The 24,979-nt window shown below is 42.6% G+C and overlaps 1 protein-coding gene across 3 annotated transcripts in view; it reads left to right on the forward strand.

Moving 5' to 3' along the window:
* The window catches only part of znf423 (zinc finger protein 423), a 183,250-nt gene that overhangs the window by 42,156 nt on the left and 116,115 nt on the right, over positions 1–24,979 (forward strand). For 2 of the 3 annotated variants that reach the window (XM_033634893.2, XM_033634894.2), the window contains exon 3: positions 5,781–5,990. In XM_033634893.2, the coding sequence (XP_033490784.1) occupies positions 5,781–5,990 (210 nt within the window). The remainder of the gene's footprint in view (positions 1–5,780; positions 5,991–24,979) is intronic. The other variant, XM_078168241.1, reaches the window with a different exon arrangement.

Consider the following 24,979-nt stretch of genomic DNA (forward strand, 5'->3'; position numbering starts at 1 on the left):
GCATATGGCTAAATGTTTCTGCCCGGAACTTGCGTTTGAGTTTTTACATCATGTGCATTAATCTACATGTCGTACATACCGTGTATTCTCCATGCGGCTGCTGATGCGTGACCCCTGGACTGAGACGATTCCGTACGAATACACAAACCGTTACAACCCTAATGTCCAGCTAATGTAATGCGGAAACACCCAACAGTTGTACATGTAAAAATTGCATCAACATTAGCAGTCTCAGTTGGTTTTAAAAACTTTTCTGTACACGCTGGAGAAACACTGATGAACATTTTTCTGTTTCTGTTAGGTTGTGGATCATAAATGAACAATAATTTCTGTGCTGCCACACTGAAAGAAATCACTGGAATCGCTATTCTGTGCTTGCAAAGATCTCTGACAACATAATCATAAATCCAGGTTAATGAAAACAGCTGTATTGTGCTTTGCTTTAACATATAAAATGAGTGATAACAGACTGAGACAACAGCAAGTGGGCTTCTTAACGTTTCTGCCAACAAGGGCTCAAATGTGTTTGAGTGTCTTCCTTTTGGACAGGCTTCCTTCCCTCTGTCCACAACATGAGGCAGTTGTTTTCAGATTTACTCACTCTGAGAAGTGTTTTCACAGAGCTCATTTTTGGATGTAACAAATGTGTGGATGGAAGGGCAAATGGAGATGGGACAGATTGCAGATTTGTTGTCAGATTTAGCCAACCCAGTGTGTGCACCTGTGCTTTTGGTAGTGACTCATTGAGAATGTACTATTTTAGGCCTGCCTTTGTACTGAAAAACTTAGCGTCATGACTTCATGACATGATGCTAAAAACACAACACAAGCACACACACACACACACACACACACACATGCACACTGTGGCCTACCCAGCAGGCCTTTTGCAACAGTTTCAGAGTGGTAATGATCATAACAGCTACAGTATCTATTAGGATCTTACAGTGACAGTTACTCTTTTTAGGCCCCCCATCTGCTTCTCTCTGAGATCCATAAGAAGACACATAATTATCCTGTCCGTGTGTAGAGACCCATGTGCAAATAGAAACACCACCAACTGAGTTCGCCTCTCTCGTCTCTTTATCTCCCTCTCTTCTGACACCCATACTCTCTCTTTATCCCACTGCACTGTGACTGAGGCCTGAAGACCAAATAAAAGGATGAGTATACAAGAAAAAAACAAGCACTCAAAGAGAATGGGGTGAGAGATGAGGACAGAGGGGTGCAAGATGGAGAGGTTTCATCTGGCTCCTCCCTCTGTTGCTATGACAGCAGGTTGTGTTGGCATGCACTGGAATTGGCACTGCCCTCACCTCTGGCATCAGGGCACCCTGGGGAGTGTGTGTGTGTGTGTGTGTGTGTGTGTGTGTGTGTGTGTGTGTGTGTGTACGTGCGTGTGTACGTGCGTGTGTGTGTGCGTGTGTGAGCCCGTTGTTTGTGCGTGTACGCTTGCTTTCAAAGGCATGAAGGAGATGCTGTACTGAGACAACACATTCCAGTTTGAAGAGAGCATTTATCTTGGTTCCAATCCATACTTTGTGGAGTCTTTTTGTCCCAAAAATAAGAGATTTGAATTATTATAAGATGTTAACACTTTATACCAAATTCCTTTAAAAAAGAAGTGGGATTTTCTCTTCAGTAAAAGAACAATAAAGGCCCAATGTGTAGGATTTAGGGGGCAAGAATTGTTGTGCTTTTGTTACCTTAGATAAAGCCCTTTATATCCACGTAGGGAATGGGTCCTTGTTTACAGTGATCACCATATTGTACTGCCATGTTTCTACAGTAGCCCAGAATGGACAAGTGAAACACTGGTTCTAGATATGGCCATATGCGTTTTCGCCTTTTTGGTGTGTGCCACCGTAGTGGAATGTTGCACATGAATCTGCTTTAATCAGTGTTTTACCACTTGAAATCACTGGGCTGGTTTGTTTTGGAGAGGAGGAGACCTCTGCTGATAATTCGGCTCCAGGAAAAACCTCCTGAACATCTAGATCTTGAGAGTAAGCAGATGCTGGACTTGAGGCCCATCTGCAGTGAGCTGACAGCATCAAAGAAACACTGATTTGTAACAGTTTATTCTGTGTTATTACTGGTTTTAATTACCTAGTCAGGTTAAATTTTAATTAATTTATACTCAGTTTTAAATTGTGTGTTGCAACCCAACTACACCTCCAAGTGCTTCTCACCAAAAGGCATTTATAAATGTGTGAAGTTTGTATTTTTGCCATAACTGAAATGAGAATGACAGGAAAAGTGGAGGACTGAGTATCAGAAATTTTCTGTCCACTCCTGAAATTGAGGAATAAGAAAAACATATAAAACAACATTTTAAAACAAATGTGAAAAATAAACTTGGGTAGATCTAATGATTTGACCAAAATACTGGTCATGGCCTCGATCTTTGTCACTGAGTTAAGACATTAGATCAGACTGTTCTCGTTAGGGTTCGGTACCATTCAAACCTAGAATTCCTTACCAGCACCCACTGATACCGTAAAGTACAGTTGGGGATGACTATGGAATTTCTTTCCTAACTTTTGGTACTTTACTTTTTCTGTAATAACAAAGATTTAATTTTTGAGCGAGTTGCAGGAGCGACGTACTTGCCTAAAAAGCAGTTCTACTTCTCTGCTCCTTTCTAATGACACTTAGAGCTAATTGTCTGTCTGCTTGCGTGTGTTCTTATCCAGCAGTGACACTAGGCTATTACTAAATTAATATAGAAAAGTATATAGGCCAGAAACCGAAGGCGGCAAACTGGTGCTGCACTGCACGTAGTTTTGGCTCACTGGGAAGCTGCCGGAGCGGTAGACAGAGCTGCTGTGGAGCTCCATGGCTGGCTTCCAGGCTACAGGATGCTTTGCGACACTTTCGCCTCTTGCCGAAACCCAGCGAGCTCACCCAGATGCTCTCTCAGGTACCAGCATTCAGCACTGATGGATTTAACGTGAGTTGGTACACGTCAGTGCAGATGTAATTCAGTCGGTACCCTTAAAAGTACTGAGAATTCTAGTTCACATTCAATCAATTGTCAGCTGATGTGTAGCGTATTATGAACATAAAGCATGAAAAAAGTGGTGCTATTTTGTCCTGCATGACGTCATATACCAAAGACCACTTTATGTTTATTGTAGTGAAGCAACTGCAGCACATAATCTTGTCCTGTGCTTTGAAGTTACTCAAGTTGGTAGAGCAACATTCTGATCACATCTATGTGATATCTGGTTGAATTGTTGTCAGTCATACAACACAACTGCATTTTTACAGCATGCACATGTATGTTTGTATGTTTACGTATCAAGTTAGCATGCCTCTGGTCTGTGCGCATCTGTGTGCGTTTGCATGTGCATGCATACCTGTGCATGTTTGTGTGAGTGTTGTGCACAATTTGTGCATACATGTGGCATGTGTATGTGAGTGTGCACGTGTGTGTGCGTGTGTTTTGTCAGCCAAGGGGCCACTTTCTCTCCCTGGCCAGACGGTGCTCTCACCACTGGACAGATGGCCAACACCCTCCCTCTCTTCTTCACCATCCCTTCATCTATCCCTCCTTCTATCTCTCTATCACTGTCTTCCTCTCCTGCAGCCCCCCCCCCCAACACCCCATCACCTCAATCCCTCGTTCCCCACCTCCCAGCATCCCTCTCTCCCATCACACCTCTCCCATAATAAATCAGAGTGAGATGGAGACTGTGCACCTCACCCTAATCTGTCTCACAAACACACTTCATCTCTTCGACTTATTGACTAAGCTGCTGTTACTCTTTTGACTTTTGAAATGATCACACAGAAAACCAGTGGAACGCTTTGTGATTGCCCAGATATGCTGATGCTGAGCTGACACACCAGGTTTTTGGTTTCAGACTCTTTTTAATAAAAAACAGAATCATAAATCAGAAACAGAATCATATCGATGAAGTGCCAAGAATAGCACATCATCAAGAGAGAAATATATTTTCTGCTGCTTGCACACATAAAATGATGTTAAAAGCTCCTAATGGACAAAACTGAGTTAGAGCTTAATCTTTTTTGACCCATAACTGCTCTCAGTAAAGGAAGTCTATTTCATTTCATTAAAAGTAATGGAGCATATTGATTCTCTGTAATGGCCAGCAATTCAAAGTTAGTAAGGAGATTTAACTTTAGTGAGTTACCCGTTTATTAGACACACATACTGTACACAATCAACCCAGTGCAACAGCCCTGCAATGAATCCATTGGAAACCTTTTTTCTCAGTGTTTTTGAGATCCACTCTCTTTGTGGAGTGGTTGATTAAACTCTATGGCACTTCTTGGAGCTTTGATTGATGATCCTGTGTTATCAGCTTTCTTCATTGTTGTAGAATATTCACACTTTTTTAGCCTTTGTCTCTTTTTTTTCCCAGAATCATGTTCTCAATGTTCCTCAGCAGTCAAGCTACTTATATTAGCTGTGGTTGCACGGACAATATTTCTTCAGTCTAATTAAAATAATTCTAATTAGAGATTCCAACTTAACTGTTGACATTAAGGCTCAATAAAGTGAAATGATAAGATGTGTGCATTTACATGCCCTAAAGCTTTTGATTAGAATGTAATTTTCTTTTGACTTGCTCAAAGTGATTCTGCCTGCTGTGAAGAATATAATCTTCCAGAAATGTAACAGAAGAATTTTTTCTCTCCAACCTTATTGAGAAAATTAAATTTATGCCAAATCTCGAAGGAGAATAACTGGTTCCGCCTGTTAATACAAGTTAGTAGTAAGTAGCTTAAGTGTAACCCCAGGTTTTTTTTTTGTAGCTACAAATCACAGATGTCCCCTCAACACCTCATATGCAGACTATTGGTAGATGTTACAATTTACCAGTGTTTCCTAAACATATCATATGCAGGCTACTACTACCGGTAACAATGGATGATTGTTGTGTTCAGTGACTTCACATTGCAGCCTGTAGCAACAATCTATATAAGGATACTGCACTCACATCAGAACGTAGCAGTAGCAGAGGCTTAATGTATTCTGTATTTATGAATGATCAGAAAGAAGTGTTTACTTGGTTATTAGGCTGATTATATTTTCCTATTGAATTAATTATCAAAGGTTTCCACCGTTCTTTCTCAACCCAATTGAATGGACAAGTCTCTTCCAATTGAGTTGGTTATCTGAGACATTTTCACTTTGATTTTGGCTATTATTATGATTATAGTGGACTAGTATGATCCATACCTAATGTTGGATGTGAATTTCCTTCACTGTATCTGTAGCCATTTAAGTTCATTCAGCTTATTCCTGTGTTTCCCCCTATACCTTTCTTGGGCTTTTCAACTGTCTTTCCCTCAGACTTTGTTTTTATCCTTCCTTTCGTGCCTTGCAAAGACTTTATATTACTCTCTCCTCTCCTCTCTTCTCCTCTCCTCTCCTCTCCTCTCCTCTCCTCTCCTCCCCTCCCAAGCCAGTGTCTTCAGTGTCAGTCCTATTGGATCCTCAGCGTTTATAATGTGATAATAAGGTGTGAAAATGGAGACACAATGGAGCAGTGAGGATTGGGCCGACACAGCCTTCCACTGGTCCCCTCTCATACTCTGCTTGTCTGCTAACAGGACACACACGTTCACACACACTCCAGTCACATACTGGAGCGATGTTCCACACACTTAGTATAATTAAGTCGCTCATATCAGTCATAAAATATAGCAGGAAGAGAGACCAAGAAAATATGTCAGTGAGATCTTTGAATGTGCAGCTGATAACAACCAGCTTTTGAGCTCAAGTTATATGCATTGTATGTCCTCAGAAGTCCCCGCATCTGACAGAGAGGCAGAGCCCAAAGAAGGTCAGGGGGCAGGCGCAGAGGATGGAGAACAAGAGGAACACGATGAGCGCGATGACAGAGATCATGACGATGACCTAGATGACGAGTCCATCTTCACCTGTGACAACTGTCAACAGGACTTTGACTGTCTGGCTGAGCTCACTGAACACAGAACCAACCACTGCCCAGCTGGTAAGATTTTCATGTGGCTATTATGATTTACTGAATGTGTTCATTCTAACTGACCAGCCTCACAGCACTATTTCACACTACATATACGTATAATGTAGTAAAGCCACAGAAACAGAGCAGCAATGTCCAACATTATAATATGTCATAGGTACATATACACATCTGGAGTGCTGTATTTCCACAATGGACATGGTGTTGGTGGAAAGGTGTAGTGAGAAGCCTGAATATTTTGATTGAGATAGTTGACAAGAGACAAATAAAAGCACAAGGAAGAGGAAAAGCACAGAAAACCAAAAGAAGGAAAGGAAAATTCATCTGACAGTGTCTCCTGTAGTAGCTAGCAGTTCACAGCATTAAAGTTACAATTTTCTTAACAGTCAAATTTGTTTTTCCTTCACCCAAGGACAAAGTTTCTACAGTGCAGCTTTTCAGAAAACTAAACATGAGCACTTAAAAAAAAAAAAAAAATCAGTAGTCTTTCATCCATGCAGCTACCGTAATTATGAGGTAGAACTAAATCATTACTGTTATTACATAATCTTTACATGACTTTACCACTTAAAGGAACAGTGTGTGAAATTTAGGGAGATTTAGTGGCATATAGCAGCTAACTGCATATTGCAACCAGCTGAAACATCTCCTGATTAGAATTCCATCAGTGTTCATCGTTCAGGAGGTTTTTACCGGAGAGGTCTCCTCCTCTCCAAAACAAATGGATCTGGTGATTTACACAAAAAACACAAACAAATCGGTGTTTCTGTATTGCTTTTTAGGCATGTTGGAGATAGGCCATTACCCTTGCGCCTGCTGTGTGTTTTCACCTTTTGAATTTATATGTAGGCCTATATAATTGACCCGTTTACATTTTATCAAGGCTTAAAGCTATGCATATAAATGCAGGGCGGCTTTGAGGTACAGGCTGTCTGCCGATTTTGTACTCGACCTCTCAGTAAGATCCACCCCTCACTCCACAGCTCCAGCCTATCACCCAAATATGGCCACATTTGGTTCCAAAAAGCTGAGATGGCGAACTTAAGGCTTCAAAACGGGTGCCCACAAACCAATGAGTGACGTCACGGTAGCTACATCCATTGTGTCCACAGTCTATGGTTGTTGTAGCACATTGGCGATCTCCATTGACAAAGAACCTCTCCCTCTGTAGATTTAAACAGCACATTTTAAGATAATGAACAAACACTGATTAGTTAAAAGTTGCAGGGATGTGATAGGCCTCCAAACATCACCAATCTTGTAGGTTTCTGGATGACTCAGACTCTCCCCTGTTTCTCAATACCTATAGCTATTGGATTCAGTTATACCCATGTGTCCCACAGGGACAGACTTGCACACACACACACACACACACACACACACACACACACAAAAGCCGTTATTAGTACTGGTGTAATTAATGGAGGGGCTGAAAGGAACGCGGCAGGGGCATCTGGTTCCTACAGATTAATCCAAACGCTCGCTTAACAAGCCAACTCACACACACATACACATTCACACGTACACACACTTTCTTGCTTCTGCAAGGCAGTCTGCCTCTTAGCGTGTGAGAGTGTGTGTGTTTACTTTTGATAGGGGGATGAAGAAATAGGGAGAGGGGGGATAGAGGGCTTTGTTTAAACTGGTAAAGATAGTGTTTCCAGAGACTGTGTAATGTAGACGGTAAGACCCCTGCCTCAGCAACCTCTTATTCACCCGCTGGCTCGACACTCAATCCCACCAGCATCACTGGACTTTGGTCTTGCACACAGTCTTGAAGAGATGCTTGGAGATGCAGTATACATCTTAAACACTGGAGGATCCTGGTGGTCTATTATAACTGAAATTTACAGTAGTCAAACACGTGTAAATAATGTTAACACAAACAATGGGAATATTACAGAACTGCACTGCAAGAGAACTCTGAGCCTCGGTAGGAGTGTTTTACTCTTCTCTCAGACAGTGGTGATCCTAGACTCTGAGGGGGCCAGGCAAAGAAGCCCATTGAGGCCCTGACAGTTACACCTGCGGTTGTATGAATGACAGTCACAGGCAGCTAGCCGACTGTCCTAAGGAAAGGTATCCATCTATCTTACAGTAGCTAAAAGGGGCTCCACTCAGGGTTTTTTTGGGGCAGTGGCGGTGCACTGCATTAGTGCCATTATGGGAGGTTTATAGATGTCTTTGCAAAATGTGCCAATATGAGGGCCCGTTTTCTCTCTCTTTTTTTTTTCCAAACATTTGCCAGGGTTGTGCCCCTGCTTTCAGACATAAAGGTTTAGAACTGTTCAACCTTAGCCTTGTTAGCCCGAGCTATTATGGAGTCTTTTTAATCCTACTCTTATTCAATGTAAGCCATGATGTAACCTACCATACATGTAATCGCTTTCTTTTTTTCAAAATGGAAAACCTATTTATGCTTTTTAAAATGTTACATGCCTTTTTTTGTTCCCTTTCTCCCTGACACACACACACAGTCATTTACTTCTGCATGCCGTGTCACATTCAGACACACACACAGTACACACACAGAGAATCACACCGCCAAAAGCGCAGGGCTGCTGTCAGAGCGCGGGATGTGGCCTGTGATTTCAGCACAGGAGTCTGGGGAGGGCTACATGTTGCTGAGTGAGAAAGCAGAGGGAGGGAGGGAGGGTGAGGGGGAGCAGAAGAAAGAAATGAAATGAAATGATAAAACATGTTTTCCCCTGGAGAACGAGTGGTTGAGATTGCAGAGTAATCCCCCAGCTCGGCGGGATGTGTGTGCACTTGCATGCGGGGGTTTGTGTATGTTCCACTATGTGTTGGTGCTTGTTATTGTGTATACGGTTGTACATGTCTGATGTGTATGCCGGAGAGTGTATGTGTGTATGAAGTTCGTGGTGGGACCACAGCTTTCTGGTTATTATTGAGGAGAAGGCTAAATTAAAACACATGGACTAAAGAATCCTTTTAAGTTCTCTGGGAGAGACCCCGGGGAGCCAGTTTAGTAGGAGGGCATGGGACGCACACACACACACACAAAAAACACACAGCCTACTGGGGATAAACACATGCCACGCTGGATCTGCATGAGAGAGTTAATGTGTTCATGCATTTTGTAGTTTGGTGTATGTGTTTGTCCCTGAGCAGAAACATAACTCAGACATCAGCCATCTTGGTTGGGGGTGACAGGCGGGGGCCATCTTACCACAAGTAGCAAGCTATGATTTATTTTGACCAAAAACATAAAGAAGTTGAACCTAAACCACAATCATTCCTGGTCTGTCATCAACACAAAGCATTGCTGTGCCAATACTGATGTGAGCGAGTTCACGAGTCAGGAGAACTGGGCAACTTCATGCCAACCTCACACCTAATGACTTTTTAAGCAATTTCACCGTTGAAAATACATTTCCAGTGTCGAATCAAAGTCATGAGAGTTTTACCTCAGTTGGTGTATGCTGTCATGATCTTGATCGTTTCGTGTAAGATAGTCATAAAACGAAGTCAGTCTTTTTGGGGTCTTGACATTCTGACAACACCAAACATGTTTGATATTATTGTAAGGTTTTAGTGGGGCTAATACTGAAGTTCAATGACGTGAACATCGTCATCAACCAATAGGTACGCTCTTATCAGCACCAAACAGGAAGCAGCACACCAGGTAGACAGTAAACATGGAGGGGACTCCAGGGAAGTGCAAGAACATGAACAAGTCTCTGTTCTCCTGTACTGTGGAAAAGGAGGAGAAGCTGGTGGATGAAGAGTGAAAGGATGATTTTTGCTCCTGAGAGAAAGTTTAAGTGCATCACAGCAACATTTGCCAAACAGCAGAACATTTTACAAATCTGAGGTAGATTCAAAACCGTTGTAATCAAAATAATGTCAATAAATAAAACAATAAATAGACAAATAAATCTTAATTTCGGTTAAAACACTTTGTTATATACAGTTTAAAACATTTTGGAAGTGTTTTAGCTGAAAGTGTAAACACCACTAATTGACAAAACAAAAATCTCAGTTGTATCAGTACTTTCTGTACAAGTTTTACACCCACAGTGTGAAATTTCTGCTGTTTGTCAAACAAAACAGTAGAAGAAGATGTTGTGAAGTAACTTTTGGTCATTTATCGCCGATGAAGATCTCTCTGACATGACTGAGGCAGAAATCATGTTTACGAGGGAGGAAATGTATTAATTATAATTCACATAACTTTTAGTCATGTTATGTCATTTCATCTAATAAAATACCTGGTTAGTCAGTCACTTGCTAATTTACCTTTAGCATTAGATGAGTTGACTCCCCATACAGCTACTCTGGCTAACATTAGGTGGCAAATTCAGTCGTGGGGTAGCGCTGCACTGTTCTCCATGGTCAAAGCAATCATACTTAAAATAACTTTATGAGCATGTTGAATGTTGTAACGCTGCAAGGTTACGGAACGCATTAGTGGACAGTCTCGTCTTCTTCTTCTACAACCACTGCTATTTCTTCTTCTTCTTGTTCTTCTTCTTGTTCTTCTTCCACTGGTTAATGGCAGGTGGAAGCTGGTGTTTAAGGTGCATTACTGTCCCCCTCGACGGGTGTATGGGTGGTTTGATTATAGCAGGGATTTGTCAAACATTTATTATGTCCATATTAAGGAAATTTATAGCAACATAATTATTGTTATTGTTTTATCGCCCAGCCCTATAAACAAGAGTTAAATTTAGCGTGTATTTGATCCACCAACAAGCATTTGTTTAAGTGAGAATCTTATTTTTTTAAATGGTTTCCCCTCACATTCCTACGGTCTTCTCCAACTACAATAGTGCAGCTAACCAATGGAGGCTGGTAGCAAGTCAAGGCAACAAAAACCAAAATGTTAAGTTTGTACACAAAAAGAGGTTATCCTTCTGAATTATATTGATGCTGAATTGATGAAAATAGCATGACACTTCTTATTGTGAATTTCTAGAGTTATGTGGTAATGCGGACATGTAAGGAATTGTTTATATGTCATATTTCTTAAAGGAAATTTGGTGTAATATTAAAGGAGCAGGATGGTGAATAATCTCAAAAAGGAATCTAGTTCTAATGTCTAGATCTAGATCTTAAATCTAGATCTTACAGTGTGTGACTAACAACTCACAGTGGGCCTCATTCACAAACAGTGCGTACGCACAAATCTGTGCTTAAACTGTGCGTACGATCGTTTGACACACAAATCCGGGATTCATCAATATTTTCTTACCCGAATTTGTTCTTACTCTGCGAACAAATTTAGAACTGCCTCAGACCATGCGTACGCACAAATGAGGAAGACCGAACTGAATGCAAACGTACCTTTTAAGTACATGCAGAGTCTATAAAACCACATTCATGAAAAAGAGATTTAATTAACATTTTTTAAAATAATTAATTTACTAATATATTTGCCAAATGGATTAAATTACCGTGAAATTGACACACGTTCACCCTCATCATTGTGACAATTAAAATATTAACAATAACATGAACAGAAAAACTATCACTCCATCAGCGTGCAGATGATCTGTAATGCCGACTGCCATATCCTTAAGGCTGTGGCCCGCTGGCCAGGAGGCACCCACGACTCATTTATTTTGCAAAACAGTACAGTGGGAATGCGTTTGGAGGCAGGGGCTGTGAGAAGTGGATGGCTTATTGGTGAGCATCTTTTGTTCTAGTCTTTTATTTCAATTGTTTTAAGTTAGTATTTTCAGTAAGTCTCTATTCCCTTAATGTTAAAATGTTATATTGTTTGGGTGACCGGGCATATGGCCTTAAAACATGGCTGATGACACCATACACAAACCCTGAAACCCTTCAAGAGGTGCGCTATAATAACATACATGCCCACATACGCGCCGTAGAGCGCACTTTTGGCGTGCTTAAGGGCCGTTGGATGTGTTTGGATCAGATACGGCCGGTGGCAAATTACTTTATACCCCTGAGAAGGTGTGCAAGATCATCCTGGCATGCTGTGTCCTCCACAATCTTACAATGACCCATGGCATTCCTGTAAGACCCGGCGCCATCGCTTCTAACAAACTGTGAAATTTACTACTTTCACGTAACCGCTTCCTTCATTCATGAATCAACTCTAGGCAAGCGGTTTCCTTATATGGAGAAATGGGGGCGTGGTAGTATGCTGATTGCAGATCGCGGACACGCGCCTGTCAATTTAGAATGGTTCTGATTTACTAACATACGCACGGTGGTGAGAACAAAATTGGCCGGTACGCACGTGTCATGAATCCGACGGTGATTTTGCGCAAGTACTTATTTTTTGCGGAGAGTAAGAACATTTCTGCGCAGATATTAGTGAATGAGGCCCATTGTCTTTAAAAGAAGGTGTCAGAATTTAGTCCTCTCAAAGTGTTTATCAAAGTCATCTAGTGTATGGTAGGCATAACTCGCATTCACATAGAGAAACTAGCCGTGCTTGTTGAAGAGGACATTCATTTTTAGCTTTTCTATTTCTAAACTATTAAAACATTTTATGTAGAGTTGCAGTTTTGTGGACTTTACGTTGTGTTCAAGCACAGCTTTAAGATGAGGGAGATAAAAAAAAGGACATAAGGCAATTAGAGGCAACATAAGGTGTATACATCAGTCGGCTTCAGTTTTTTTAAAGGACTTGTCTGAGCATTTACTCTTTATGTAGGCGTAACAGATGATGTAATTTAGCCACATTAAGTAAATATCTAGTGTGAAAAAATACAAATAAGCACTTTAAGGATTTTATTTACTTTGACGAACATGTTTTAATCATAACTTCAGACAAAACTTTGATTTGTTCCAGGGAATTCAATGAAATCAAGTTGCATGTGAAGAAAATTGTTCTTTGTGACACAAGTGAGTGTTCATGCAGCACAACCTGCTGCAATTATACAGAATTTCCGCAACATGACATTTAGTGCCTATCTCTTACAGTTTCCTGTCGACATGTTGTCCACTGTCAGTGCAATCTGATGTACATCATGGTCCCAGGTGCTGGCTTAAGAACCATGTTAGTTAGCACCGAATTCTCTGCAGAAAAGGCGCTGGTATCTGTAATGTTAACTATACTGTTGTAGCAAATGGGTCCCAAGTTAGCAGCTAGCTGCGGCTATAACATTGAATGGGTCCCAGGTGCGAGAGTGAAGCACCAAGTAATTCAGTGCCACTCTAGCAGAAGGCCTATAAAGAGGCACCATTAATTTGAGTGGAAATTGGACAAACACACACGCACGCACACAATGGCACAGATCGATGACACATAAATGCGTGTACACCCACTTCAACACGCACATACCCACAGACGCCACACATCTGGTTAATGTAATGCCACATTAATGTGCATGAGCCTGACTGCTCAGCTGGTTGTGTGTGTGTGATAGAGATTGTGTTCTTCCATTTCAATACCATTGTTATTCCGTTCCACTGCAGCTTGAAGCCAGTGTGTCGGCTCTGCTTTTAAATTGTGGATAAGATAGTCTGTGTGTTTGAGTATGAGTATGTGTGTGTGTGTGAACTGATTTAACTGACACAGTAGTTCTTTTCTCTATACCCTGTAAGTATACATTGCTATATGTAGTGAAAGGTCCAGTGCGTAGGCTTTAGTTGACTATATTGGCAGAAATGGAATACAATATAATAAGTATGTTTTCTATAGTTTGTAATCACCTGGAAAAAAAGGATCACTGTGTTTTCGTTGACTTAGAATCAGCTGTTTATATCTACATAGGGAGCAGGTCCTTGTCTACAGAGATCACCATGTTGCATTGCCATGTTTCTACAGTAGTCCACGATGTACAAACCAAACACTGGCTCTAGATAATCCATTTGTGTTTTCACTTTGGCCAGTGCAGTTAGAAGTCCCTTTGCATTGAGAGCGTCAGAAAGGAAGAAACCTCTGGAGCAAAAAGAGCAAAAGGTGAGCAAACATTAGCGTATGCTTGGCCAGCGGCTCGTCTCCAACATGCCAAACAGCATCAGAGAAACACTGATTGTAACAACAAACTGCTTTATTTAGGGTTTTTACCCCTTTGAGTCACAAGGTCCATTTGTTTTGGAGAGGACGAGACCTCTGCAAATAATTCAGCTATTGGTAAAAACATCTGGATCAGAAATAAAGACCTCTGCGGATAATATGTCTCCCAGTAAATCCTACTGAACAGTGAACACTGAGGGATTCTAAGTGAGAGAAGTTTCAGCTGGTTGCAAACTGCAATATTCAGCTCTTGACACCAGTAATTCCCCCTAAATCTTACACCTTTAAGTAGCTAGCACACAAATGATTACCATTATTATATGAATACTCATGGTAGAATACTATGCCTTTATGCTGAATTTCTTTAATACATACTGTACCACAGTATTTTTTTAGAAGAACTGTAAACTGCAGAATCCATTGGAAGAGAGCCTCATCATTTTGTTTTATTCCACATGATTTGGAAGCTCTGGGCAACTTTACTTTCTTAGGTGTATGTATGTGTAATATCTATATGTGTGATGTGTTTCTACTACTTTTAGTACATGTGGGTCTGTAACCTGTGTGTGTGTACAGTGTGTGCGAGAGAGACAGAGTGAGAGTATGAGTCGGGGGAGTGTCGATGGGTCTCAGTAGGAGTCAGAATGTGGAGCAGAGGCTCCCTGAGGAGAGGAGGAGCAGAAAAAACCTCCTACAGATCAAATGGAGAACATTCTCTGGCCCTGCTCTGCCACATGAACACACACACACACACACGCACACAATCACACAATCACACAATCACACACAAACACATCCCATAAGGGAATCCCAAAAGCTATCTTATTGGCCACAGCATCCCAAGGTTGGGTCAATGTGATGTGCATCGAGCTTTAAACACACACAAGGTGTTGCAAAACTGCTATGGAGGCCCTATGTTTGTGCAGCGACTGCCCAATTAGTTTTGTCATATAGAAAAGCTGCCTGGCGCACACACACATGCACCCGCAGACACACGCACGTCAACAGCGTCCACACTCATGCTAGGTGTAAGTGAGAGGGAGACAAGAGGGTGAGAGGGCGAGAGATTGTTAAAGATGTCAGTAAAAAACACTTGAGAGGGAGAGGAAGTGATGAGAAGGTAGGCACCGAGTAAACGAGGGAGCTGTCAGTCAAGGCAGGGGGGCGGAAACTGCCGCTGTCAGTGACAAATAGCAAGTCATTAACCCAGCTAGTCGCTTCTTAGATGGTGAGATGGTGTGGGTGGAAAATGGTGCGTGTGTGTGTGCAAGGAGAGAGCCAGATACTGTGCATATACTTTCCGAAGGTATTTGTGAGGTCCCCGTTAATTGAGCACATACAGCTGCACTCTCGTCTATTCTCTTTCCTCTCTCAGTGGGGGAGAGGAGAGATTACCAGGGAGCCTGTCTAGCTGGCAGGGAGAGGGAGACGTAGAAGGAAATGAGGGAGGGAAAAAAGAAGAGTGGAAGGGAGTAACTTGGGACATTATGAAGATAGGTGAGGAGGAGGAGGAGGAGGAGGAGGGCATGAAAGTGGAGGTAAAACTTAAAATGTGCAGAGAGGAAGCGAGAAGACGGGAAAAGGGAAGAGGAGAAAAACATGGAACAGGGAGGAGAGCGCGTCTGTTAGTGCAGGGGCCCTTGGGTGACTGGTTTGCCTCCCGCGGGACATCTCCCCACTGCTAAGCTCTTACCGTCTGTCGCAACCCGCTGTCACACACACGCACACACACACACACACGCAGACACACACACACACACATACATGCAGAGAAACACCCTCTCGAGCACAGAGAAACTCACACACACACCACACACACCTCACTGCGTCTGTCGTCAGGATAGCAGCTGAGTCCTGTGAGGCCAAGACTCTTATTAAAACCACAGATCACTTTCTACAAGAGAGGGAGAGAAGGAGAGGTAGGAGGGGGTGTAATCTGAAACAAAATTACAGACAGCCTCCTGCACTCTGGCCTGCCACTGACTCTGTGTGTGTGCACGTGTGTGTGTTTCGAATTCGGAAGCTGTTGTTGATTGACAAAATAAATGTCATTCTCTTAGTCGTTTCCTTTATGGTCACTCTTATTTTCCCATTGGCTTTCATCCTCTCAGCTCTTGTCTTTTTCCCTCTCCCTCCCTCTTGCCCTCTTCATCACCATGTGCCCCTCTACCCTCCTTCTAGCCACCCCCCTCCTTCCTCCCCTCTGTGTCTCTGTACCCGGGGGTGGCCCGAAGATTCCTGTGCTAAGCCCTTGGCATACATACAAGTGCACAGCGCACACACAGACACAGCTGGCTGCCGCTCAGGTTTTCCAGGGAGAGAGCAGGAGCCCGGCACCAGAGGAGAGGGGGTTGGAGAGAGGAGAGCAGTAGAAGAAGAAGGAGGTGGGGGGGTGGGGCAACATGCAGTGAGGGAGAGGGAGAGATGGCAGGGAGGGGGTGAGACGGAGAAGGGTTGTTGTGAAGTCATTTTTCATCACAGGGTTCATTTTTCACTGCAGAGTTCTCCCACTCTCTACATCGCTCTATTTCTCTTTATCTGTCCTCTCCTCCTCCCGTTCCCCTCCCTTGATCCCGCTTTGTCTCTCTTTATCTTCCCTTTTTCCTCTTTTTTTTCCTGTCGTCCTTTCTCTCTCCCTCCTCTTCCCCACACCTCCCTCTCTCTCTTTCTCTCTCCCTCTTGCCTCAACTCTTCCCATCCTCTCTCTGTCTCTGTCTCTCTCTCTTTCAGCCTAGTTTCTCCTTTATGAAATATGGATGGGAGCAGTTTTGGGCGCGCTGAGAGGTTTGCAGTTGGAGGGAGGGAGGGATGGAACTTGGGAACTGGCAAAGGAAGGAGGGAGGGGAGAGACAGAAAGAGAGAGAGAGAGGGAGAGAGGGGAGAGGAGGGAGGGAGGGAGCTCGTGTCTCGGCAGACGTGCCTTGTGCATGCACCTAAACACCTCACTGAGCAATCTGTCAACATGTCAGCAACACATGTTTGGTAAAAAAGAGAGAGAGCGGTTGGAAGGAGAGAGGAGAGGGTGAAAAAAATCTCTCCTCTTCCAGTGGGAGTAATGGCTCCCACCAGGGCTCTGGAAATGCTTTGAATTCAGCAGATTTCTATTGCGGGGTCCTCCCCCGGGGGCGTCTTTTTACAATGCCTGCATCTCAGAAATTTGAGCCCGAGGACCCCTGGGGGCGTCCTTTCATAATGCCTGAAAATGTAGGGTTATATTGTGTGCTCTTCCCCATGGGGCTTTTATTAATACCTGTATTCACTGCCACTGGAAATTACACAGGCGGCGCTGCAGGGGCCCGCGCTCGCTCCAGGAAGGGAGAAAGACTCTGCAGGGACGTTTTCTCTCTTCTCCTCTCTCTTCTCTTCCCTTCGTTTTTTCCCTCTTTCCCTCCCTCCCTCCTCCATCCCCCTCCCTCCTCCTCCTACTTTGACTCTCTTCCCTTTTTTCTTACTTAATGCAAGAGTGAAAAAGAAGAATTTGCCAAAGGACACAAGAAGTGTGTTGTGTGTGTGTGTTGGCACCAGCTAACCCCCTTGTATTCAGCCCTACTTTGCTCAGAGGAAAAGAAACACTCGATTAAAAATGTAACTTCCCTCTTCCCCTCTTCTTTCTCTCTCATCTCTTCCTCTCTCTGTCCTTGTGTGCCTGTGTGTAGATCTTACAGAGAGTAAATATTTGTGAGTGTGTATTTGAGAGTGTATTTGTATGTGTGTGTGTGTGTGTGTGTGTGTGTGCGCGCACACGTAGACAGGAAAAGCCTAAATCTATAGTCCAGTACAATGTGGGATTTTGCGAGCTGGGTAAGGCAGACAGAGACTACTGCTTCTGTCTCCAAACATTCATTAGAATTCTTCAGCCAAAGGGTTTGCAGCTTCTTTCTGCATGTCAATGTGTTTGTGTGTGTATGTGTGTGTATGTGTGTGTGTGTGTGTGTGTGTGTGTGTGTGTGTTTATTGATCAAATATTTACACAGTCAGATTATAGAAATATACATTTACATATCTTTGAATAAATAAAAATGTGTTTGATCTCCTCAGTCAGACTGTTTAGGTTTCAGATTTAGAAGTTGCACCCTGACTGTCTCAGTCATTACTGGACACACTGCATTTTATCCCCAACAAGAAGACCCTGTAACTCTGCAGCTAATTAAACTTTAGATGCACTCCTGTTATGAAGCAAGTGATGCTTATTATAATTTTTGGGTTTAAAGAGTTTTTACAGAACTTTCCTCAAATATAGCTGAAATATATAATATAGCTGTTTTTTGTTTTGTTTTTTTAAAAAAAGATGTAAATATAGGCTTTTTTTAAAATACATATATTATAAGCTGAAATACAGAAAATCACCTAATCATTAAAGTAATTTATCAGGTAAAAAAATGCAACCTGTGCTTGTTACAAGCTTTTTAAAGGAAAACTTCACCCACAAAATGATCGTTTGCATATCAGTTACTCACCCCTAGTTACCGTGAATTCATGAAAAAAAACTTTGTTTTTCTCATATGCATCCACAGCGAATGAGGAACCCACAGAGGTGAACATTCTTCGTGAATTGAAGTAGTCAGAGTCCACATTAGAAGCCACAAAACTATATCAAAACATCCGTTAACTCTCACACAACTCTTGCAGTATATTCCAAGTCTCATTCATCCAGTCATATGCTCAGTACTTCCCAAACCCGTGCATTTTTGCTAAAACGTTACAATATAAAACACTTGCGCCTGCGTGCACAGGCACAATTTTGTGCTTGACACTGTTTGTACTGATGTGTTATAGCAAAACTGCATGTGATTGGGAAGTATTAACATATGACTAGATAACTTGGATTATCTTACACGCGTTGTGTGAAAATTAAATACATGTTTTAGTGTAGTTTTGCTGTTGAATGCGGACCCCAATTACTTCAGTTCATGAAGAATGCCTGTCTATTTATAAGTGAAGTATTTCTTAACGTATAAAGTGTTGCTCGTGTTTCTTTTTATGCACTAGCTAAATGAATAGTTTGTTGTTTATTATTTGTCACAGCATGCTATTATAATACACAATTTAGATTTCTGGTAAATTGTGATCAAAACAAAGCCTAGTGTAGATTATGTACCAATTAAAATAAGTTAGCTTTTCAGCCTGGAATTCATCAACTGAATCTTAAACATTACCACTTTTGTGAAGAGATGAAGCCCAGTGCTTTTTTTAAAAAATGAGGTCCTTAAAATGTTCTAGATGTCCAAAATGTCAGCATGCTTATTAAAGTTGTTTCTGCATAACATGCTCTTGATGTATCATGCTTTGATAGCCCTCTGACAGAATTTGACTTTAAACCATGTGCAAGACCTCGACGTAGACAGTTGCCTTTTGCATCCAGCAAACATGTCAACCAATCAGTACACAACAATCCGGCAAAAGAAATACCTTCAAGTTTTCATAATGCAGTGAGTGACACAACTTCACTGTTGTACTCTCATTTCCGATGGAGAATTGGGATACACGTATAGTCGCACCGACTAATTGCAGTATCACTTGCAGAAATATCCTGCGGTACCCTCCTTGAAATGTGACAGGATCTCATTGGCTTTTTTCAGACCCAGCACTGTTCCTCACCACCTTTTTAAATGCCAGGCATTTCTCACTCTGATCAACTTGTCAAACGATCTACCTCATGGAGTTCACAGGCATTTTCTTCCTCTGGGTGTTTATTTGAGCATCTTGTCACCAACATTGTCAGAGGCAACCTACTGGTTAATCTGTTGGATAAACAAACACACAGGTTGAGGGACCGCGATTAATGACGTCCCTCCAGAACGATTTTGGGGCATCAAGCTGCTTGATATGTTGACACAAGATATTGAAAATCATGAAATTAGGGGAATCTCATTTTACTAACTTCACTTAACTTGTGATTATATAAGAGGTAGTCTCTATATACAGACTCTACATTCAGTAAATGTAGAGTCTGTAGGCAAACCCTGGAGATCTTGCCTCCAGAAGAAGAGCAGAAGAGCCCTAGTTTCCGGTTTTAGGCTGTTTGTAGTCCACGTGATATTGACCAATCACGTTTGAGCCGGCTGCAGTTGTTGCCAGGTTAAACATCCGTGCGGTGAACTAACGAGGCGGAACATAATTGGCGTCACTGCAAACTCTGAATCCATCGCACTGGTTCAGCATATTTACTTATATATATGAACGGAAGTCGGAAACGGAAATTCGCCTCCTCCGCACAAATCAAACCGGAATGCCAAAAAATCGGGGGTCTGCCCCCAGAGGCTGTATCGCCGTCTGCTGGAAGTCAGACGCCGAATATAGCCGATAGGTTCCGAGAATGTATAAGAGGTGGTTTGGGTAGGTGTGTGTTTTTAAGTATATATCAGCTAGATTCTGTGTTGTGAATATGTTTTTATATGGATTTTAAAAAGAGGTTTTGGTCTAGAAACAGGGTTTTGTGTGACTCCACTGTGCAGCTATGTGGGTTACCCACTATATAGTGGGTTATTGCTGAAGGGTATTCAGTAGATCTATACAGTGACCACGGAAGAATTTACTTGCATTACACAAAAGTATGTTTAATTGATTTTCTTTTCCATTGCACAACACAGTCTTCTGGACCAAAACCCCATAACTGACTTTTTGGTTATGTTTAATCCCATATGGTGTCGGTTTGTATGTGTGTGTTTATGTTTGTTTATCTGTAAGTGTGTTCTAGTTTAGGGAATGAAGGTTAGTTGTATGTCAGTGTGTGTCTGAACACTCATGTACAGTGCCCTTGTTTATGTATCTATATATATTCTTGTGTGTGTGTGTGTGTGTGTGTGTGTTTTTATGTCTCTATCAGTGTGTGTTTGGACGGGTCAGGATAGAGTTGTCATGGGGCCTCTTCCATGTATGTGTGTGTGTGTATGGGATGTGGGGGGGTGCTGGATAATGAGGAACAGGCCATTCCCTTGGATTCCTGCACCCCTGCCAACAACCAGGATCCCCAGAACCTCTACCCCCCTTTCCTTTTCTTTTCTTTTTTCTCCCCCACTCCTGCTGACACCTGGGACTTTTTTCCTTTTTTCCCTCCTGTCTCTCCCTCTCTGCTTCTTCTTCCTCTCTTCCCAAGTGGAACGTGCGACCTCTCTCCATTTGATACACCTCCCCTCTTTCTCCCTTTTTGCCTTTTCTACCTCTCTTTCTCCATTTGTCCACTTCCTTCTTTCCCTCATCCTCATCCTCCTCTCACCCACTGGGACTCCTCTCCTCTCCTCTCCTCTCCTCTCCTCTCCTCTCCTCTCCTCTCCTCTCCTCTCCTCAATACAGACCACGATGTCTGCCTCCTTCTCCTCCCTCCCTCCTTGCTGTCCCTCCCTGCTGAGTTCTCAAACTCAAAACTGACCACATCCCTTCCTTTCACCCTCTGTCTCCCTTCCCCCATACCCTCCCTCCATTCTCTCCCCATCTTTCTCTGTTCCCTGTGGAGGTGGCCCCAAAGCTCTGATCCCTTCCTCCATGCCCCCAAACTCCCCCACTGTGCCCTCCCAAGACACACACACACACACACACACACACACACACCCTGTGGCGACTGGCCCCAAAGCAGCCCCTGTTTGTCTCCCTCCCTCTGTTTTTCCACTCTTTCTTTCTCCCTTTCCCCACCTCTGTCTCCCACACCCTGTTTGATGCTTTAGATTTGTTATGCACTTCACTTAAGCTGTTTTTCTCAAGTCTATATATTGAATAGAGCAATTTATTCCATTGTACATGTTTGCCCACTTAGGTGAATAACTCCTGTGTTCATTGTGACTTCCTGTATGTTACACATTTAATTGAATGAACCGCACAATGTGTAAATGTTTTTACACCGCATCCTTTTTGTTTATAGCAGATTATGTACAATCTACATCACAACCTAAAGTTGCAGTATAATTTTACTCAATCATCACTAAGGCTTGGACAGTATGGATTTTTTCTTACCGTGGTGAAAAAGCATTGTCTAACCACGGTTTGGCAGTTAACTGCCACCATCCCAAAACATTACAGTCTTGGTTTTTAATTGGACTTTACAGTGCCCCCGCTGTAGTGTTCTGTGTTTGTACATCATAAATGTTACTGTGTAATTCTCATATGAGCAGACGGGTTGAATGTACATTAGCAGGTCTGGGCTACATATTTCTGGTGTATAAGATGTCTGTATAGTCACTGTGCTGCATTTTAAGAAAGTATGATAACTTGGTCACATATCTCGCCTGCTTCCAGGCGCCGTCTACCTTGCCCTTCCTCTCCTTGCAGTTTTGTACTCATAAAACTGAGGTTACATCCAGTGACTACTGTTACCATTGGCAGAACGTTACAAGCGGAAACACTGGTCTGTTTTTGCAGGTTCAGTAATACCTGCTGTCTTGCGTTCGACACAGTTTCGAGTCCACTTGCTCACCCGAGCAGCTCCAGTGTGCATCTTTGCCATCTGTAGCACAGCAGCCTTCAGTGTTGACAACCTATTACTCATGAAGTGTAACCAGTTAGAAAGTATTATGGGCGGGAAGTTGAGCAAGAGTGGCTTCGGACAGAGCCAAAGTAGCACATGTCTTTACTAAATTTATTATGTTAGCTTAAACAAACAAACATCACCCTGCCAACTCAGTGAGGGATTTATGAATGAATGTTACCAAAGGGCTGGGGCAAAAGATGTAATGCTTTTAGTGCAGGCTCTCCTGGCACAATGCCAGTTTGCGCACACCTCTCCATCAAGTACAGGTGTTACGAATGCTACTATAGTATTAGTGCACAATATTTAATGGCACAGCTGTATGTTTTTCTTCATCTTCCTCCTCTTTTGTTGTTATTAATGACCCCAACCCTTTTCCTGCATTTCTTATCTTGATTTCAGGTTATAGTTCTGTAAAGCTTATGATGGCATGAATATAAATACATGATGGAAAACTGTAAAAATTCCACCTGCACACCTGCTTTATACCATCAGTGAGTACATTGAATTTACTGTTGCAACTTACAACATGCTAAGTTTAGTACAAAGATACACTCAGGTGTGCAGGCTCATGCGCACACATGCGTGCACACACACATACAACACACAGTTTCAGTCACAGACAGTGGTGGCAAAGGGCACTGTACCACAGGGAGAGGGCCCATAATAGTTTTAACCCAGCGCTCAGGTGTGACTCGCCTTTGTCCAGCCAAATGTCAGAGAAAAGCACAACTCCAGGGAGAGAGGGAGGGAAGAGGGAGGGTAGAGGGAAGGACGAAGCAGAGTGGAGAAGAGGATCAAGGGAGAGTGAGTCAGAGAGTGGAAATGCAGACAAGGGGAGTGAGATGCAGGGCAGACAGAGAGGGATTCATATATATGTACATGGACTTCAAAGAAAGAAATGCAGTGAGAGAGAAGGAGGAACACAGACTAAGACTGTCACTCAATAGATTGATCTGGCTGACCGACATTGTGGACATCTCAGGTCTCAGTTGAAAGCCGGATGTCTTTTTTCTCAGTACATTAGCTAACATAATGTATTTATATCTAAATGAATTACTGAATTTTTGTTAACTAACTGACTGGCTGATTGTTATGTCCAGTGAGTGAGCGGCTGTTTTTGCCAGCCTGTCTTTCTGGGCCCCTGGTTATGTGGGGGCTGGGAGCACTGCTCCGCTCTGCTCTGTTCTCTCCCCGCCTCAAGAGCTCCCTAGGGGGGCAGCAGGACCAACTCTGCCAGCCTCTCTCTCACACTCCCATTTACCCCCACCCCGTTGCTACACACACACACACACACACACACACACACACTGACGTCAGCTGCTCTGGGCCTTCTCCCCTGGGTGCTACCAGAACCCTTTGTTTCCCCCACCCTGTTCCATCTCTGCCTCCCTCCTCTCCATCTCTCCTTCCACCCCTCCTCACTCCTCTCCCTGTCCTTTGTCCCTAGAAATAGCTGTCCTGCTTACTGCCTGATTGGAATTCACTGCACTATGGGAAGTCACAGGGGGGGGCTATTGTCAAGTGTGTGTTTGTGTGTACACGTGTGTGTGTGTGTGTGTGTGTGAATGTGTTTTATTTTGTTAAATGGTCATGAGTGCTTGCATATTTCTTGTGCGAGTTTGGCTTGTGTAATCGTGTGTGTGTCAGTAAGACATTTGGTGGTGTACTGTGAATCAGTTTAGTTATAAACTCGAGGTTCATTGATAGAAGTGTGTGGCGTGATTTTAGAGATTTTTTTTAAAATATCCTACAAATGTACAAATGTACTGATTGCTTTGTCTATTAAAACGGGATTGATGGATGATATGAGGCCTAATGTACAACCACGATGACGACTACTTTACTATCAGGAAGTGATGTTCTTGACTACAGCTGCAACAATTAATCAATTGATTGATTAGTCCATTGAAAGAAAATAACTTAGAAACTATTTTGATCCTTGAATATTATTTTAGTTTTTAAGCAAGCAAAAAACGAAACATTTGTTTCATGCTTCTTAAATCTGAGAATTCGGTTCTTTTCTTTGTCCAACATGATAATAAACTGCATAGGTTTGGATTTTTGGACTGTTGGTCAAATAAAACATGGCATTTTATGACGTTACATTGAGCTCTGGGAAATACCACAACGTTTTTCATCATTAGATTTTTTTTTGTTTGTTTCTCTGTCATATATGTTGTACGTTGTTGATACATGTATACGTGGTGGCATGCATGTGTATGTGTACAGTATTTGTAAGTGAACATTTTGTATGTGGGTTTTTCTTCAATGTGTCTTCTGAGTGTTGGGGAATGCGTGTGTGTGTGTGTGTGTGTGTGTGTGTGTGTGTGTGTGTGTGTGTTCATGCATGCCTCTGCTCCCAGCATGAATCCTAGAATTGGGGTTAAGGAACAAGAGAATTCCTCCCTCGTATTCCCTCCTTTCCTCTCCTCCGGTCTCGCTCTCTCTCTCCCTCCGTCTTTGTCTCTCCCTCTCTCCCTCTCTCTCACCCGTGCAAGTGGGATGTCTTGAAATATTAACCAATCTGCTCTTCATTTTTCAAATATGATAGAAAACACACTGCTAAATAAGTCAGGAGCG

Source organism: Epinephelus lanceolatus, chromosome 5 (assembly GCF_041903045.1).
Source record: "Epinephelus lanceolatus isolate andai-2023 chromosome 5, ASM4190304v1, whole genome shotgun sequence".
Lineage (NCBI taxonomy): Eukaryota > Metazoa > Chordata > Actinopteri > Perciformes > Serranidae > Epinephelus > Epinephelus lanceolatus.